The sequence below is a fragment of the Anomaloglossus baeobatrachus genome, chromosome 9 (assembly GCF_048569485.1).
Source record: "Anomaloglossus baeobatrachus isolate aAnoBae1 chromosome 9, aAnoBae1.hap1, whole genome shotgun sequence".
NCBI classification, from domain to species: domain Eukaryota; kingdom Metazoa; phylum Chordata; class Amphibia; order Anura; family Aromobatidae; genus Anomaloglossus; species Anomaloglossus baeobatrachus.
Window position 1 is genome coordinate 155,614,251 of NC_134361.1, and position 19,293 is coordinate 155,633,543.

Sequence of the window (19,293 nt, forward strand, 5' to 3'; positions counted from 1 at the left end):
AGCTCTGCCAGGATGTACAGTTCAATTTACTTTAAGTTCGCTAGGATGGGTGCTTTCCCTTGATGTTACGCTGGTCTCCGTGCTGCCGCTACTACGATCTAAGTACCCTGCCCTTTACAGTGTAACTGGTTTAAAAGTACAAAACTCGAGCTCTCCTGGGGAGACCAGATGGTGACCAGGAGATCGTGTCCACAAGAAGCAGTTTTGGAGAGGTGTTTTCCAGCTTCTACACATCTGAATTTCCTGACACTGCACTCACAGCTCTCCTGCAGGCTTAGAAATACTCCTCTTAGGATTAGTTGTATAGAGTGTGGGGTACTGAGATAGTAACAGCGACGGCATTGAGACCAGCGTAACATCAAATTGAACTGCACAACCTGGCAGAGCTTTATTCAGTGGCTTCAGGGCTTTTATACACAAGTAAATAATCCAATTCCGTTTTTAGAACTTGTCTGAACCATTTTGTATCCTAAGTATCTCAATTTATACATATTTTCCATAGCAGTATTGCATATCTATAGTCCTATATTCCTTGTTACATATATCTTCGCCCTAGAGCAGAGATGGCGAACCTATGGCACACGTGCCACCAGGGGCAGGCAGAGCCCATTCTGCTGGCACGCGTGCTGTCGCCTGATCCTGCAGATTTGATCTGCTGGTGCGGTGGCGCCGGCAGATCAAATCTGTGTTGGAGCGGAGGAGACATTTCTCCTCGCTCTGACACTCCTCCTCTCCCAGGCCGCAGGTGTGTTGCCTAGGAGACGGAGGAGCTTCAGTGAGCGGCGCCGGCGTAATGACGTCTTCTGGCCGCGTGGGAACTGAGGACCAAGGGCGCGCAGCGGGGGAGCGGGTATGCCAGGATGGAGGAAACATGCATGCCAGGATGGAGGAAACATGCATGCCAGGATGGAGGAAACATGCATGCCAGGATGGAGGAAACATGCATGCCAGGATGGAGGAAACATACCACGTTAGGTTACATTTACCAGGAAGGGGAACATTTACCAGGAAGGGGAACATTTACCAGGAAGGGAAACATACTAGGAAGGGGGACATTTACCTATATGGGGGAACATTTACCAGGAAGGAGGTAAATTAACCAGGATTGGGAACATTTACCAGGATGGAGGAAATTTACCAGGAATGGGGTACATGCCGGGATGGGGGAACATTTACAAGGATGGGCAATATGTCAGGATGGGGTACACTTGCCAGCATGGGGGAACATGCCAGAATAAGGTACATTTACCAGGATGGAGGACATTTACCAGGATGAGGTATATTTACTAGGATGGGGCTATGATGGGGACAAATATACCAGAATGTAGGTGTCGCGGGCGGAGGGTGCGCTGCTCGACCGCGCTTGCGGCTCGGGTCCGGCAGCTGCTGCTGCTGCTCGGTGGCTCGAGCGGTGGGCCGGATCCGGGGACTCGAGCGGCGCTCCTCGCACGTGAGTGAAAGGGGTGGTCTGTTGGAGTTTGGGATGTCTGTTTGGGATGCCACCCACGGTGTGTGGTGAGGTTGGGGCACCACCGCTGCTCTGTACGGGGATCCCGGGAGCGATGACAGGGAGCAGCTGGGATGTTTCTCTCCCCTCCGTGGGTAGGGGGATTTTGGTAGTCCCGGGGCCCGGAGTTGTTGACTGGAAGGTGGATTGCGGGGCTTGGCTGGGTGCAGGGTCGCGGGGGCAGCGCAGTGCCAGATGGCACGGTGGTACTTACTCAGCCAGTAACGTACACGGAGTCTCTGGTAAAACAAACGGCTGGATGGACGTTTCCCACAGACGGCTGCGGCGGTCACTCCCGGTAGGTTGGCGGTAACTGTCTCTCCCTGCACCGGTGTTGTGTTTCTCGGCCCCGATGGCTTCCCACCGGTAACCCGCTCCCCAGCAGTATATTTGCCGGAGGAGCCCCTTTTGCCCGCAGGCGCTGGCCCTGGGAACTCTAGTTGTGGCGGTAGCTGTATTTCCCTTCATGGTTGAGTGGTTGCCTTTAGTCGGGTCTTTTCTGCTGGGAAACCCCGGAGGTTCCCGTTGCTGACAGATTTGACTGATTTAACAGTGACTCCAAGCCTGGTCGGGGTCCGCAGGCCCTGCCGAATGGTGCTGGCTTCTCTTCGCTCCCCGGTCCGGTACCGGCGGGCCACCGCCCATCCCCGGTCCTTACGGTTGTGCGTAAATCGGCCTCGCCTGCAGACGGTCACCACCGTCTGCCAGCCTTGCTGTTTCTGTGCCCGGGCCACGTACCTGGACACGGCCAGTCAGCTCCTCCACTACTACTTCCTCAACTCCAAACTGAACTGAACCCTTTTCCCGCCTCCAGGACTGTGAACTCCTCGGTGGGAGGAGCCAACCGCCTGGCTCCACCCCACCTGGTGTGGACATCAGCCCCTGAAGGGAGGCAACAAGGATTTTGTGTGTGCGGCTGGTGTGCCTAACCGGGGTGTGGGGTGTGTTGTTGCAGTACCTGTGACGTCCTGGCTTGTCCAGGGCGCCACATAGGAAATATATATCAGGATGGGGGACATGTTTGCCAGGAAGTGGCCCAGGAAGGGGGACATAACCACACAATGAAGGGGGAGGGGAGCAACTTGCACGTCTTTATGGGATTTCAAGATGTTCAGACTTTGAAATGTAGATGTGGATTACAGGGTGACATCTGATTGCATTCCAGGCTAAAATCTCTGTCTAATATTCTGCAATTATTTCCAGAAAGATCAATCCAACTGCTGTGTCTCTAAAGGGCAGGGGCTCAGCTTCAATGTGTGGTAAGCATGAGCGTGATGTCCCCTGCTGAGGAGAAGAGAAGACGGCAAAGGTAAGATTAAAATCAATTATTTACATAATAGGATTGGTTGTCACTTCAGAAAAAAAATGGGTTTAGGGCTACAGTTTGAGCACTCAGCCTGTAAAAGGTTCGCCATGACTGCCCTAGAGAGTGCAACTGTACCTTTTCAGTTACTATGCTTCATACTCAGTGTGCACCTGTTCACATTAGAAAGTTAAGAATTGCCATCAGTCATTTTCTTAGTTTACTGGGTGCAGAGGTTCTGACACAATCCAAGTTTTTAGATTTAGCAATGCAATAGGGCTCAGAAAGCTAACCACCTATACCAGGCTTTCTATGTACATTTCTATAGACCGTAAGCTGCTAATCACAGCAGGGGGACATGCTGTTACTAGCTGACCTCTAGCTGAGCTAATCTGGCAATGATAATCTATTAAAGCAAAAACAAACATTTCAGGTGAACAACATCACACAGTGTGAAAACAGATGTATCACTGAAATCTGTGTGTATGAACCTCTGCAGCATGCTGCGTTTAGATTACATAGCAAAAACCTGCTGACTTTTAAGTGCAATCAACACCCATTCATGTTGATAAACCCATCACACTATTAAACAACTATCTCCACCTCACCCTTTCTTTGCCCTCCAATACACCACCATGCCCCCCTCCTCATCTAAAACAAACCTGACATGCTAGCATACTGTATCATCTGTGCTGGTTCCTGTCCATTTTGTTCCTGCTTTGGCCACTAGGCTCGCTGTACCTTTATCACGGGTGATGCGTGACAGCATCAGTCCTGTATAATTCGTGGGACTTTTAGTGTCTTTAGATAAGGGAGCTATGAGGTTAATTGTCTGTTTTTTATGACTCCTTTTGAAAGCCTTGGATGGGGCTGCCTGCTTAATAAACCTCTGCGTCTCTGACTTCCACTGCAAGTCGTTACATTTTTGCTTTTACTTGGCTTGTGCTCTTCTCCTTTCTTTCTGACCACAGCCTGAATTTTGTCCATCCTTTTATTTTTTTATTCTGTTCCTAACATGCTCTGACTTTGCTTGGTGACCCTTCCTGCCTCTGCTTTGCACCTCCGGACAGCAGCCTTTCTGTGGAAACAATCCACTCGATCTCATTGTAAGACTAGATTCCTGTACAGGGGTAAAGGATGAATGAAGGTGGGGTTCCTCTGCAATGTGCCGGATGGCATGAGAAGTCTTTCCAAAGCCACCTGTCACATAAATAGTGTCAAATTTCAACACCTTTTAGCATTGAGACTATGAACTCTCCACCATGTGTTTTACTTTCTTGCTTTCTATTTGTAAGTCCACTTTTAATACTGTACAGTCAAGTTGTTTTTTAGTATCATGAAGTTTTGTGCCATCAAACACTATGAATTTAATATCTATCCATTATGACAAACTTTCGTATGTAAGTCTCATTTTTTTTTTTTCAAAATCATGGTTTATAACATGAATGCTCTCTGTTTTTTCATCTTATTTCGAAGACTTCCCCATGGTGTCTTAGTTCTTTCGACAATTATATATTTTTCTTTTTTATTGAAGTCATTCGGGGACAAAGATGATGACGTTTGTTGTAACTACTGTCATTAGGAAGCAGACACTAAGTATAACAAGTGTTAGCTCCTTCTACTGGCTTTTACAACTGTGGGAGTGTTTGGCCACGGCTCATGTCTTCCATCACAATTACTTTACAGTTTTTTTATTATTACTGATCATAATTATATATACTTGAGAAAATGTTTTACTTTTCTCTTCTGATACATAATCAGGTTTACCAAGAAGTAATGAGATTTTTTTTTATAAAATCTCAATCCCAAGTAGGGGGCCATCATCTCATGTGATGCTTTCTGTTGATAAAATCTTATAAGAGAAAAAAAAAATTAACTGTTCTGCAGTTTCTTACTGACTAGACTTACTGATATCTAATCTCAATATGACATATAACTGTCCATAGACATAAGATATTAGTCTGCAGATCTAGATTGCTTTAAAAGGAACCTCTCAGCTGAAACATGCAGCCCAAATGCCTTTAAAGTGTGTTTTTTTCTGAAACTACACAGAATTTCAATCAAACATAATGAGCCGGATAGTATACACAGTGGCCGATACATCTTATGTACAGTGCCTTTCGAAAGTATTCGACCCCCTTGAATTTTTCAACCTTTTCCTACATTTCAGGCTTCAAACATAAAGATAAAAAAATTAAATGTTATGGTGAAGAATCAACAACAAGTGGGACACAATTGTGAAGTTGAACGAAATGTATTGCTTATTTTAAACTTTTGTAAAAAATAATAAACTGAATATTGGGGCGTGCAATATTATTCGGCCCCTTTACTTTCAGTGCAGCAAACTCACTCCAGAAGTTCATCGAGGATCTCTGAATGATCCAATGTTGTCCTACATGACTGATGATGATAAATATAAGCCACCTGTGTGTAATCAAGTCTCCGCATAAATGCACCTGTTCTGTTTAAAGCACAGAGAACATCATGAAGACCAAGGAACACAACTGGCAGGTCCGTGATACTGTTGTGGAGAAGTTTAAAGTCGAATTTGGTTACAAAAAGATTTCCACAACTTTAAACATTCCAAGAAACACTGTGCAAGCAATCATATTGAAATGGAAGGAGTATCATACCACTGCAAATCTACCAAGACCCGACTGTCCCTCAAAAATGTAATCTCAAACAAGGAGAAGACTGATCAGAGATGCAGCCATGAGGCCCATGATCACTCTGGATGAACTGCAGAGATGTGCAGCTAAGGTGGGAGAGTCTGTCCATAGGACAAGAATCAATCGTACACTGCACAAATCTGGCCTTTATGGAAGAGTGGCAAGAAGAAAGCTATTTCTCAAACATATCCATAAAAAGTTTTGTTTAAAGTTTGCCACAAGCTACCTGGGAGACACACCAAACATGTGGCAGAAGGTGCTCTGGTCAGATGAAACCAAAATCGAACTTTTTGGGCACAATGCCAAACAATATGTTTGGCGTAAAAGCAACACAGCTCATCACCCTGAACACACTATCCCCACCTGTCAAATATGGTGGTGGCAGCATCATGGTTTGGGCCTGCTTTTCTTCAGCAGGGACAGGGAAGATGGTTAAAATTGATGGGAAGATGGATGGAGCCAAATACAGGACCATTCTTGAAGAAAACCTGTTGGAGTCTACAAAAGGCAGATATTTGTCTTCCAACAAGACAATGATCCAAAACAAAGCAAAATGTAAAATGGAACGGTTCACAAATAAACGTATGCAGGTGTTGGAATGGCCAAGTAAAAGTCCAGACCTGTATACAATCGAGAATCCGTGGAAAGAGCTGAAAAATGCTGTTCACAAACACTCTCCATCCAACCTCACTCAGCTCAAGCTGTTTGTAAAGGAAGAATGAGCAAGAATTTCAGTCTCTTGATGTGTAAAACTGATAGACACATACCCCAAGCGACTTGCAGCTGTAATCGCAGCAATAGGTGGCGCTACAAAGTATTAACTTAAAGGGGCCGAATAATATTGCACGCCCCAATTTTCAATTTACTATTCTTTATAAAAGTTTAAAATAAGCAATACATTTCGTTCAACTTCACAATTGTGTCCCACTTGTTGATTCTTCACCATAACATTTGAAGCCTTAAATCTGTGAAAAGGTTGAAAAATTCAAGGGGGACAAATACTTTTGAAAGGCACTGTATATGACCAGAAAAAGATCATATTGTCAACAAATCTTACCCAATATATCTGGATATATCAATAGTATGTAAAATAAATATCACATATTTTTGACTAATTTAATCCACTGTTCACATTCTGCAGCAGACCTCATCTGTGGGTAAAATAAAAATCAGTGCAGATAGAAAGAGCATACTGACACATTATCAAGTTGCTGTAATGTTTACAGGTAAATACATGGAGAAAGTTTGGCAATTTTACTGCAGAATCAAGAAGCATTCAATGTTAAAAAATAAATAAGTAAAAAAAAATATCAGCCAGTAGAACTTAGGCAGACATCAAGTTCAAATTCATAATTCAGCAGTATCTGACTTAAGGTTTCTCCCAACTATTTAACCCCTTAACATCATTATACTCAGTGTCCCACTTAACAGAAGCAAAACCTAAAATGTAACTGTTGCAAAATATAAGAGGGCACATATACTGTAGGCTATGTATGTTAAAGTATGTTTTCTGCCATTTACAGATGACACTCCTGGACAAGAAAAAACAACTGACTGACCAACTGGAGGATGCCAAAGAACTCAAAGTTCATGTCACTCGGAGAGAGCAAGTTGTACTAGAAACAGTATCTAAGTACCTAAATGATGAGGAGCTTCAGGATTATCACCACTATGTCAAGATGACCTCTGCTCTCATAGTAGAACAGCGGGAGTTGGAAGATAAAATCCGATTGGGGGAAGAACAGCTGAGATGTCTACGAGAAAGTCTGTAAAATAATTGACAGTCAAATGAAGTCGCAGAGCAGGTGTCCTATTTTACATTCTACTATACCAATTTTTATTTCTTATTCCATAAATTTAATGGAACAAGACTGCCACTGGATAGACTTATACAGGGTTTTATTATTAACATTAGCCATTCAAAAAAATATCTGATTCAATTATGGATTCTTGTAACTGGATTTTTAGACTCTTCCTTGCAAACCTAACCAGCAAACTTTTAATGATTTAGACCTGTCTTTCTCTTTATTTCTCTTAATTGTCAGATACGTATATAACTGGAAAATGTTGATTGAAACCTCTATTCCAATGCTTAGCTTCATATTTAATATTATAGCTATTTTATACATTTAAAACTTTACATTTGGCTGAATATGTAATTTTGAATGTTCAACTGGAATTTTGCTACTTGTTATGATTGATTTGATCAGTTGAAAATTAACAATTTATTTTGCACCAATTTAGAGTACAGGCATATACTGCAGCAAAAAGTAGGGTCTCACAGCCAAATTTTTTACAACCAAGAAAGTCGATCCTATAATGGTATTCACACTGATCAGCGTTTGATCAAAGTGTGATCCACTTTTGGAAGAGGAAAAAAAGGTTTCTCCACCTTCTCTATAATGTCAGTCCATGAAAATTGGAGAACACTTGGATGTCAACAGAGTACGGTCTTACTTTTTCCATGAACCCATAGAGTTGCGTAGATGATTGCCATCCAAAAATTGGAGGCAAATTTGCAATTTTGTCCTCGGACCTTCTTGATCCAAAGAAAAAAATTAGATGTTTACAGCCCCATAGAAAAGCATTGGGACAAGAGCTATCCATCAAAATGACAGATAGCACTTTTTTGAGTTTTACAGTCATCTACAACATACAAACATACAGAAATACCACACCAGAAACTTCTCCAAAATTATTATACACCCACTGCATCCCACCCATATAAAATGGAAGCTATGCTACTCACCATATGTGATTGACAACAACTTGCACTAAAATAATTATAGAAAATATACACAATCAATGTAAATGAAGATTAACGGCAGCAAACAATATCACAATAGAAAACAACGAAATGCAGAGGGGTAATTCAAATGAACGTTTTTACAAATGGGCTAATGGTCTGCATGTAAAATATTGCAGCATGCACTAATCTGATTTGTTTTGCAAACCAGACTCACTTACAGTGATTCCCCAAAAATACAGCAGGATATAATATTATTATTTTGTCCAAACAGTGATTTAGGGTTTGTTTTCAGGGAATGTAATTTTTTTTTCTATAAACAAAAGTTACATCTATTCTTGAACAAAATAAAAACAACATTAATTCAAATATAATCATGTTATCACATTCTGGAGCATCATTATAACTCTCCAAAACCTGAATTTCCTCATCAATTTCTTGAGGCCCTATTTCCTTTTTCTGTTAAACAATCTACATTAACAGTAGATTGTTTAACATGAACAGTATTCATGAACAAAAGTCAAAAAGTGTCCAGGAAACATCTAAAAAGGTAAAAAAAAGACCTATTCACAAATTATATCGAGCCATGATTAAATTTAATAGTATATCTTTATTACTTGTATCAAATATCGCAAAAGGTTAAAAACAAGAGGGGTACTCCTCTTGTATATAAACTTTTCTTATATTTGATACAAGTAATAAAGATATAATTTTAAAATTGGATTGGGCTGAGAAGTGGCAATTGAAGTTTAATGTAGATAAATGTAAGGTCATGCACTTGGGTAGAGGAAATAACATTTATGATTATGTACTTAATTGTAGAACACTGGGTAAAACAGACACAGAAAAAGACTTGGGTGTATGGGTGGATGGTAAACTTCACTTTAGTGGACAGTGTCAGGCAACTGCTGCCAGGGCTAATAAAATAATGGGATGTATTAAAAGAGGTATAAGTGTTCATGAAAAAATATAGTTCTACCTCTGTACAAGTCACTAGTGCGACCGCACTTAGAATACTGTGTACAATTCTGGTCACCGATATATAAGAAGGACATAGCTGAACTGGAGAGGGTGCAGAGAAGAGCCACCAAGATTATTAGAGGAATGGGTGGGCTGCAATACCAAGACAGGTTATTAAACTTGGGGTTATTTAGTTTGAAAAAACGAAGGCTTAGGGGGGATCTAATCACAATGTATAAATATATGAGGGGACAGTACAGAGACCTTTCCAAAGATCTTTTTACACCTAGGCCTGTGACTGGAACACGGGGGCATCCGCTACGTCTTGAGGAAAGAAGGTTTAATCATAATCACAGACGAGGATTCTTTACTGTACGAGCAGTGAGACTATGGAACTCTCTGCCGCATGATGTTGTAATGAGTGATTCACTACTAACATTTAAGCAGAGCCTGGATGCCTTTCTTGAAAAATTTAATATTACCAGTTATGTATATTAGATTTTATGACAGGGTATTGATCCAGGGAACTAGTCTGATTGCCGGATGTGGAGTCAGGAAGGACATTTTTTCCCCATTGGAACTTGTTTGCCACATTGGGGTTTTTTTGCCTTCCTCTGGATCAACATGTTAGGCTACGGGTTGAACTAGATGGACTTAGAGTCTCCCTTCAACCTTAAAAACTATGATATGATACTATGATATGATAAATGTATTCATGGCTAGATATCATTTGTGAATAGGTCTTTATCAATGCGATTTGATTTATAGATATATAGTTATGGCATGTAAAACATTTCCAGGTTGATATCATTGCTACTATTGTAAACATTAGTAATGTACCTATACTGTATACCTATACATATAAAAAGAGTTCTTGTCTGTCTGAAGCACCTCTCTGCTGGATACATTTTCATGTTCAATGTAAAAAAGTAAATAGAGTAACAGTAGAACCAATGCAGTAGACCCTTCATCAAGGAAAGCAGACACTCCAAAAAAGAAAGCAGACACACCTAAAAGAATCACACACCGGATCCCCTTAGACCCAAAACAGTTACAGTTGGCAAGTACTGATGGTGGATGGGCTCTCACACACAGATTTTTGTCACTCCTGTCAAAGGCGTGTAATTGTCAGTTCCCTTACCATTCCAGCTGTGTTCCACTGCAGTGAAATATAGTGGTTGGCTCCCCGTGGTTACTGGAAGCAGCCAAAATGCTCTGGTGTGGAGTGATGCCAGCGGTACTCCCCGATCTGTGTGTCAGAGCCCAGTACTAGCCAACCCTTATTATTGTGGGGTCTATTGAGTGTTATTGTTTTGGGAGTGTCTGCTTTTCTTGATGAAGAGACTACTGTATCTATCCTGCTATATTCAATTTTCATTTTTATATGTATAGTGGTAGTTGCCTGGACATTTGTTTACTGAACTAAACTAGGGTTACTTTTTTGGAGTAGGGCTTATAGTTCAAGCATACACGCCAAATCCTGAAAAAACATGCTAGAGCTTATTTTCAGGGTACGTCTTATTTTCAGGGAAACAGTATCAGACTAAATCTGAGCATTAAGAAACTGAAGCAATGCATACACAGTTTTTTATGAATACATTGCAATTATTAAAATGGAAAACTATCTTTTGGTCTTGTAAATTACTTAATTCTAAACTGTTACTGATATATAGAAATGGATACATGGGTGATAATATGGTACAAAAAAATTTCTTTATTATGAAAAAAAAGATGATTATTCACACACACTTGTCTGAACTCCGGTTTGCTGACAAATAGCTGCAGATTCCAAAGTTAAAGTATAATCTAGTTCAGAATTGGAAGAATGAATGGTTTTCACAAAGTAATGCAGTGATGTGGACTTTAAGAAATGTGTTTTTGCTTGAGAGCTTTATAACCTAAGTTTATAAAGCACCCTTAAGCCGGCTTTACACACTACAATATATCTTACGATGTGTCGGCGGGTCTGACCATTCCCCTGTAAATTTTCAGATAGGTTCTGGAAAATTAGATAATAGTGATAGAATATGGAGGTGCAATTCGTATTTGCTTAGAAACCCAAAACATACTGCAGTAATTGAAGAAGCCCTTAAAAATTATTTCAAGGAAAATGACACAAACGACATCTCAATTAGCTCTCTTTGGAACGCACATAAAGAGGTCATAAGAGGGACAATGATACAAATTAACAGTAAAGATAAAAAGCAAAAATTGAAGAAATTCAAAGAAATTTCAGACAAAATTAGGGAAGCTGAACACATGCAAATAATAAACCCATCAGATGCAAATCACTCCCACATTCTGAATCTGAGAATAGAACTAAATTCTTTTCTAACCCAAGAGTACAACAAAGTGACGTTAATAAACAAAACAAATTTTTACCATTCTAATAATAGACCCACAAAATTAATGATGAAAAGAATTAGGCAACAAAGAGTTAAAAGTAGAATACCAGCAATTAAAAATAAAGACAGTATCCTTTGTAAACATCCTAAAGATATTGCAAATTCCTTCGCCAGATACTAGCACGATTTATATAACTTGAAAGATAACGATAACCTAATACAACCCACTGAAAAATCAATAAAGGATTTTCTAGATAAAATTGACCTTCCCAAAATTTCAAATAATGATTTAAAATCTTTAACTAAGCTATACACAAAAGAAGAAGTTTTATTAATCATCAAACAGCTTAAATTAGAGAAATCACCAGGTCCCGACGGGCTAAATAATGAATATTATAAAACATTTGGAGATATATTATCCCCATATCTGACCAGATTAATTAACTACTTATCTACAGAAGGACATATCCCAAAAGAGATGCTTACAGCTAATATTACTATTATCCCAAAAAATAAAGGGGATCCTCTAGACATGTCAAATTATAGGCCGATATCTTTGATTGACACAGATATGAAGTTAATCTCTAAGCTTATTGCAAACCTGCTTCAGAAAATTCTCCCTAATTTGATCCACTTGGATCAGGTGGGGTTTATTAAAGACAGGCAGTCATCTGATGCGACGCGTAAAATTTTGAACCTTGTGGATCCGGTTGAGAAAAATCAGGAGCCTTCTCTGCTCCTTTCATTGGATGCAGAGAAGGCTTTCGATAGGATCCATTGGGGTTACATGATAGCAACCTTGAAAAAATTTGGATTTAATGCTCAGATATTAAAATTAATATTAGAAATTTATTCCCAACCCACTGCAAAAATCTACGTCAATAACTTCCTCTCTAGTAATTTTTCTATAAGCAATGGAACCAGACAGGGCTTCCCACTCTCTCCTTTATTATTTGCCTTAATGATGGAACCCCTAGCTGAAAAAATTAGAGTAAGAGAAAATATAAAAGGTATTTCCACAAATCACAAACAGTATAAAATCACACTATAGGCTGACGATGTAATTCTTAGTATAACCGACCCACTAGAGTCACTTAGAAATACAATTAATATTCTGGATGATTTCTCAGCCGTATCATATTATAAAATCAATTATTCTAAGTCCCAAATTTTGGGTTATAACATAGACCCTGATTTAAAAGATTGTATTCAGAAGGAATTTGCCTTCAAGTGGGAAACTGAAAAATTGAAATATTTAGGGATATACATTACAAACCCAACCCAAAAAATTGTATCTATGAACATTACCCCATTATTAAACAACATCCAAAATGAATTGAAAAATTTAAAGATCACTGAAGTTTCATGGATGGGAAAGTTCATATCATATAAATCTATTATTTTGCCGAAAATTCTATACCTATTCCGATGTTTAACAACAACAATTCCTAAGCACTGGATCCAGAAACTACAATCTCAGTTATCACTATTCATCTGGCAAAATAAGAAACCTAGAATTTCCCAAACATTTTATGTAAACATAAGAGGAATGGAGGCCTAGGTTTACCGAATATTTACGCTTATTATTTAACTAGTCTCATTAAACAGACCCAAAATAGTCTAATTACCGAATTTAAAAATAGTTGGGTACATATAGAAAAACATTATAATCGAAACATTCCCAAATCAGATATCATTTTGGCCCAACTTTTAAACACACAAAAAACATTAACTAAATTTCAAACAAGTAAAGCAGAACTATGGGCATGGAAATCCCTATTAAAAACATTGATGAAAGATAATGTACCTTTGGAGGATATTAAATGTTGCCCAATTGAAACAATGCAAATTCTGACTCCCAAAATGAAGATAATAAAATGGAAACAATACAACATAAACAATTTTCTCGACCTAATAGAAAATAACAAAATCTTTCCCTTCAAAAACATACAAACTAAATTCAACATCCCAAATAAAGAGAAAAAAATTTGGTACCATATAGAAAATTTTCTTACAAACAAAAAACCTAGATTTCAGCTTCCTAAGCCCCTAATAAATGTATTGAATAATCCATTAAACCAAATTATTTGGAAAACCAGTAATATATATTCCTTGCTAAATGAAGATTATGAATTTGAGAAAAAGCTAAACCTAAATAATTGGGAGAAAGATTTGCACAAGGAATTCCCTATAAGTACATGGAAACAAGCTCTGGAAACAACTTATGCAACTGCAACCTGTGCTTCTCTTCAGGAGACATATTATAAAGTGTATTCCAGATGGTACTATACCCCTCTAAAGTTGTGCAAGTTTTCTGCTGAAAATTCACCACTATGTTGGAGAGGTTGCGGAAAAAATGGATCCTTTATCCACATTTTCTGGGGATGTCCTTTACTTAAACCCTTATGGAAGAAAGTCAGAGACCTCTTAAAGCAATTGACTACAAAAGATATAAATCTTACTCCAGAATTGGTTATTCTTTCCATAGGGTTAGAAGAATATGAGAAAAAGTATAGATACATTGTCTGTCATATTTTCTTAGTTATTAAGAATTTATTAGCAGCCAACTGGAGAGAAGAAAGAATCCCATCTATTTCAGATGTTACGGACAGGGTTTCAGCTCATAATTTATATGAGTATAATATTGCGTTAAAAGAAAAAAACTATCAAAGATATAAAATAAGATGGTCTCTTTGGTCCCAGAAATACATGCCAAACCTTGTTTTGAATTAGTTTCTTGACATTATCTAAATAATATAAATGTAATATGTTATTTCCGAATGTGTTTATATACTGTGCTAAATGAATATGAGTTTATAATCTTGCTTGACTTTGAAACTTAACAAATTGCCTCAACGTCTTCCTCCTTCCCTTTCTCCTCCCCCTTGATATTCCCTAACTCCTTCCATTCCCACTTCCCCTCCAATACCCCTTCCCATCCACTTTTAGCCTACCCTTTCTTCCCTTCCTCTTCCCTTTCTTTGTTATTTCAACAATATTTTTAAGAATGCATTTTAAATACTTCAATTACCCCCTCCCCTGTTATTGTAAACCCCTTAAAATTTAATAAAGTATACAAACATACAGAAATACCACACCAGAAACTTCTCCAAAATTATTATACACCCACTGCATCCCACCCATATAAAATGGAAGCTATGCTACTCACCATATGTGATTGACAACAACTTGCACTAAAATAATTATAGAAAATATACACAATCAATGTAAATGAAGATGGGGTAATTCAAATGAACGTTTTTACAAATGGGCTAATGGTCTGCATGTAAAATATTGCAGCATGCACTAATCTGATTTGTTTTGCAAACCAGACTCACTTACAGTGATTCCCCAAAAATACAGCAGGATATAATATTATTCTATTGTCCAAACAGTGATTTAGGGTTTGTTTTCAGGGAATGTAATTTTTTTTTTCTATAAACAAAAGTTACATCTATTCTTGAACAAATTAAAAACAACATTAATTCAAATATAATCATGTTATCACATTCTGGAGCATCATTATAACTCTCCAAAACCTGAAATTCCTCATCAATTTCTTGAGGCCCTATTTCCTTTTTCTGTTAAACAATCTACATTAACAGTAGATTGTTTAACATGAACAGTATTCATGAACAAAAGTCAAAAAGTGTCCAGGAAACATCTAAAAAGGTAAAAAAAAGACCTATTCACAAATTATATCGAGCCATGATTAAATTCTAATAGTATATCTTTATTACTTGTATCAAATATCGCAAAAGGTTAAAAACAAGAGGGGTACTCCTCTTGTATATAAACTTTTCTTATATTTGATACAAGTAATAAAGATATAATTTTAAAATGTATTCATGGCTAGATATCATTTGTGAATAGGTCTTTATCAATGCGATTTGATTTATAGATATATAGTTATGGCATGTAAAACATTTCCAGGTTGATATCATTGCTACTATTGTAAACATTAGTAATGTACCTATACTGTATACCTATACATATAAAAAGAGTTCTTGTCTGTCTGAAGCACCTCTCTGCTGGATACATTTTCATGTTCAATGTAAAAAAGTAAATAGAGTAACAGTAGAACCAATGCAGTAGACCCTTCATCAAGGAAAGCAGACACTCCAAAAAAGAAAGCAGACACACCTAAAAGAATCACACACGGATCCCCTTAGACCCAAAACAGGTACAGTTGGCAAGTACTGATGGTGGATGGGCTCTCACACACAGATTTTTGTCACTCCTGTCAAAGGCGTGTAATTGTCAGTTCCCTTACCATTCCAGCTGTGTTCCACTGCAGTGAAATATAGTGGTTGGCTCCCCGTGGTTACTGGAAGCAGCCAAAATGCTCTGGTGTGGAGTGATGCCAGCGGTACTCCCCGATCTGTGTGTCAGAGCCCAGTACTAGCCAACCCTTATTATTGTGGGGTCTATTGAGTGTTATTGTTTTGGGAGTGTCTGCTTTTCTTGATGAAGAGACTACTGTATCTATCCTGCTATATTCAATTTTCATTTTTATATGTATAGTGGTAGTTGCCTGGACATTTTTTTACTGAACTAAACTAGGGTTACTTTTTTGGAGTAGGGCTTATATTTCAAGCATACACGCCAAATCCTGAAAAAACATGCTAGAGCTTATTTTCAGGGTACGTCTTATTTTCAGGGAAACAGTATTAGACTAAATCTGAGCATTAAGAAACTGAAGCAATGCATACACAGTTTTTTATGAATACATTGCAATTATTAAAATGGAAAACTATCTTTTGGTCTTGTAAATTACTTAATTCTAAACTGTTACTGATATATAGAAATGGATACATGGGTGATAATATGGTACAAAAAAATTTCTTTATTATGAAAAAAAAGATGATTATTCACACACACTTGTCTGAACTCCAGTTTGCTGATAAATAGCTGCAGATTCCAAAGTTAAAGTATAATCTAGTTCAGAATTGGAAGAATGAATGGTTTTCACAAAGTGATGCAGTGATGTGGACTTTTAAGAAATGTGTTTTTGCTTGAGAGCTTTATAACCTAAGTTTATAAAGCACCCTTAAGCCGGCTTTACACACTACAATATATCTTACGATGTGTCGGCGGGGTCACGTCGTAAGTGACGCACATCTGGCATCGTAAGGTACATTGTAGTGTGTGACAGGTACGTGCGATTGTGATTGAACGAAAATCCGTTCATCGCATACACATTGTTCATTCCTCATTAATTGAACGTGCGGTTGTGCAATGTTCCTGAGGCAGCACACATCGCAGTGTGTGACACCCTGGGAACATTGAACAGATCTTACCTGTGTCCCGCGGCTCCAGCTGCCAATGCGGAAGGAAAGAGGTGGGCGGGATGTTTACGTCCCGCTCATCTCCGCCCCTCCGCTTCTATTGGTCGGCTGCCACGTGACGCCGATGTGACGCCGAACGTCCCTCCCACTCCAGGAAGTGGACTTCGCCGCCCACATTGAGGTCATATGGACGGGTAAGTACGTGTGATGAGGGTTAATCGTTTGTGCGGCACGTTCAACAAATTGAACGTGACACACATACGATGGGGGCGTTGCAAATCGCATACGATATCGTATGCGAAATTGCAATATGTAAAGCTGGCTTTACTGAGCATTCAGTGTATTCATAAAAATTTCTGTATCAACTGGACAAAATAAGTTCAACTCAATAGCTGTTTTAGGGCTGTTTCACACACAGCATTTTGGAACATGTTTTACTGTGTGTTTGTTATTCTAATTGAATTTTATTAGGATAAACACACTCTGATCATATGTCTATAAAACGCCCTACTTACAAAATGCTTTGTGGTTTGTAGAGTTTTCTGTCATTTTTTTTCCTGTACGCTTTTCTATGGGACTTCAAAGACATCATTTTAACAACTATTGTATCCTTTCTAGTTTCCCTTAAAGTGTTTATTTGGGACTTTGTATTTTTTTCCAATTGGGCTAAGAACTTACAGGCATCTAGTTACTCTTCGTTTCTGCTCTTTCTTCTCTCTCAACCGATGGTCTCTGTGGATGTCATACTTATACAATTTTAACTTTTTCCTAACACGAAATAGCTGCAATACTATTATGCTTAATTGTTGAATGTATATTTTTCCTATAATGATATAAAACAGTGCATTGTTTTTTAAAGTGCACACACTGTACAATTTGTTATTGATATTATTGGCTAGATAAACACACAAATAAATGCATATATAGACATGCAGGTGTTTAAAATGTAAATGCATTAACACCATATATTCCATGTATTGCTGCTTTTCTTAGACATTACTATGTTGTGAATATCATCAGAGATGGTGCTGTTCCCGAAAGTGTTTCTGGACTCCCTCTGGTGGCTAGTGCTGGTAGTGAGTCGGATTCTGCATCTGTCACTCAGACAGGTGTTTGAGATGATTGCTATTTCAGGAAGCCTATGGAGCCCAGCCTGGGGGGATATAGGAAGGCAGTCTCTGTCTAAGCTTTGCCGGTGATAATTGTTTCTGCTTCATGTGAAGATGTCATGAATTTTCATCCTCCAGCCTTTAAACTTTTGCCTTTCCCTTTAGGTTTTTGTTTTGCCTTTTTGCGCCTTTTTGGATTCTCCAGGAATGATTTCTACAGCGTTTTTTCGTTCTTTTTTATCAGTTTTTTTCCCATGTCATCCTGAGTCTGCAGCTATGCCTGATAAGTATTTTGTTCTTTTAGTCTGGACTTGGTTAAAGGCTGAATTTGCATTTAAGGGCATTTCTGCTTAATCTATGTCTTTTTCTAAATCAGTGTTTGAGAATATTCCCTTTTGTTTCTTGCAAGTGAATAAGTGATCTTAATGCATTATTTTTGTTGGGGGATTTATTCCCAGCAAGAAAGGGAGTTTTTATTCTCTGTTTGATCAGGAGTTTTGTATTTTTGTATCTCATGTGTTTTTGTAGTTATGATCTTTTCTGTCTAAGAGTTCCTGATATAGTAGAAGGAAAGATCATGTGATATTTAAGGGAATTTTTGATTATCAGGTGTTGGTAAAATTCAGGATTTTAACTCCCTGCAACCAGCAATCTAGCCTATAATTTTGTATCTAGCTAGCAGAGCCTCACTTTGCTTATTTCTATATCTACCATCTGTGTGTTGTTTTTTCTTACATTCATTATATGTTAGTGGCTTTGACTTTCCTTTGGAGCTGCTCTGAGGCAAGTCAGGATTCCTCATTCCATCTTTGAGGTTAGTTAGTTCTCTGGCGGTGACGAAGCATCTAGGTTTGTTAGGAGCGCTCCACCACTACTTCTAGTTGTGTTTGTGTAGTCAGTGGATTGCAGCCAGCAAAGTTTCCAACTACGCTTGTGTATTATCATCAATATTTTTTATGGGATTTTTGCAAGATCTTTTGCGGTTTCGTGACCATAACATTACCATTTCCATTAATATGCAAATTAAGCATGAAGTCCTCTCGGCATGACTAAGCACCTCACATGTCTATGTGTCCCAAAGTTATTTCTCAGCCCAGCACTAACCTTTTTAGCTAAATTAATAGCTCACTGTCCAATTTAATTGCTTATCGCATAATATCAAAAACTATAGTAAGCTATCAATCAAGCTAGAGGAGTTGGTGTTGGGCAGAGAACAGAAACAACCTCAGGAGGCACAGACTTGTTTTGTCACAGGTAAAGCCCTGAACACAATATTTGCATAGGAATAATAACACTAATTTCTCAGGGATACATCATGAGATAGTATATAAAAAGGTGTTGAAGGATGTACATTTCAAAGATCTGC

The 19,293-nt window shown here is 38.6% G+C and overlaps 1 protein-coding gene across 1 annotated transcript in view; it reads left to right on the top strand.

Annotated features, from left to right (window-relative positions):
* The window catches only part of LOC142251327 (protein Shroom4-like), a 1,515,126-nt gene extending 1,506,017 nt beyond the window's left edge, over nt 1-9,109 (top strand). The window contains exon 9 of the mRNA XM_075324019.1: nt 7,003-9,109. Within this exon, the coding sequence (XP_075180134.1) occupies nt 7,003-7,251 (249 nt within the window). The 3' untranslated portion in view covers nt 7,252-9,109. The remainder of the gene's footprint in view (nt 1-7,002) is intronic.
* The last annotated feature ends 10,184 nt before the right edge of the window (nt 9,110-19,293 follow it).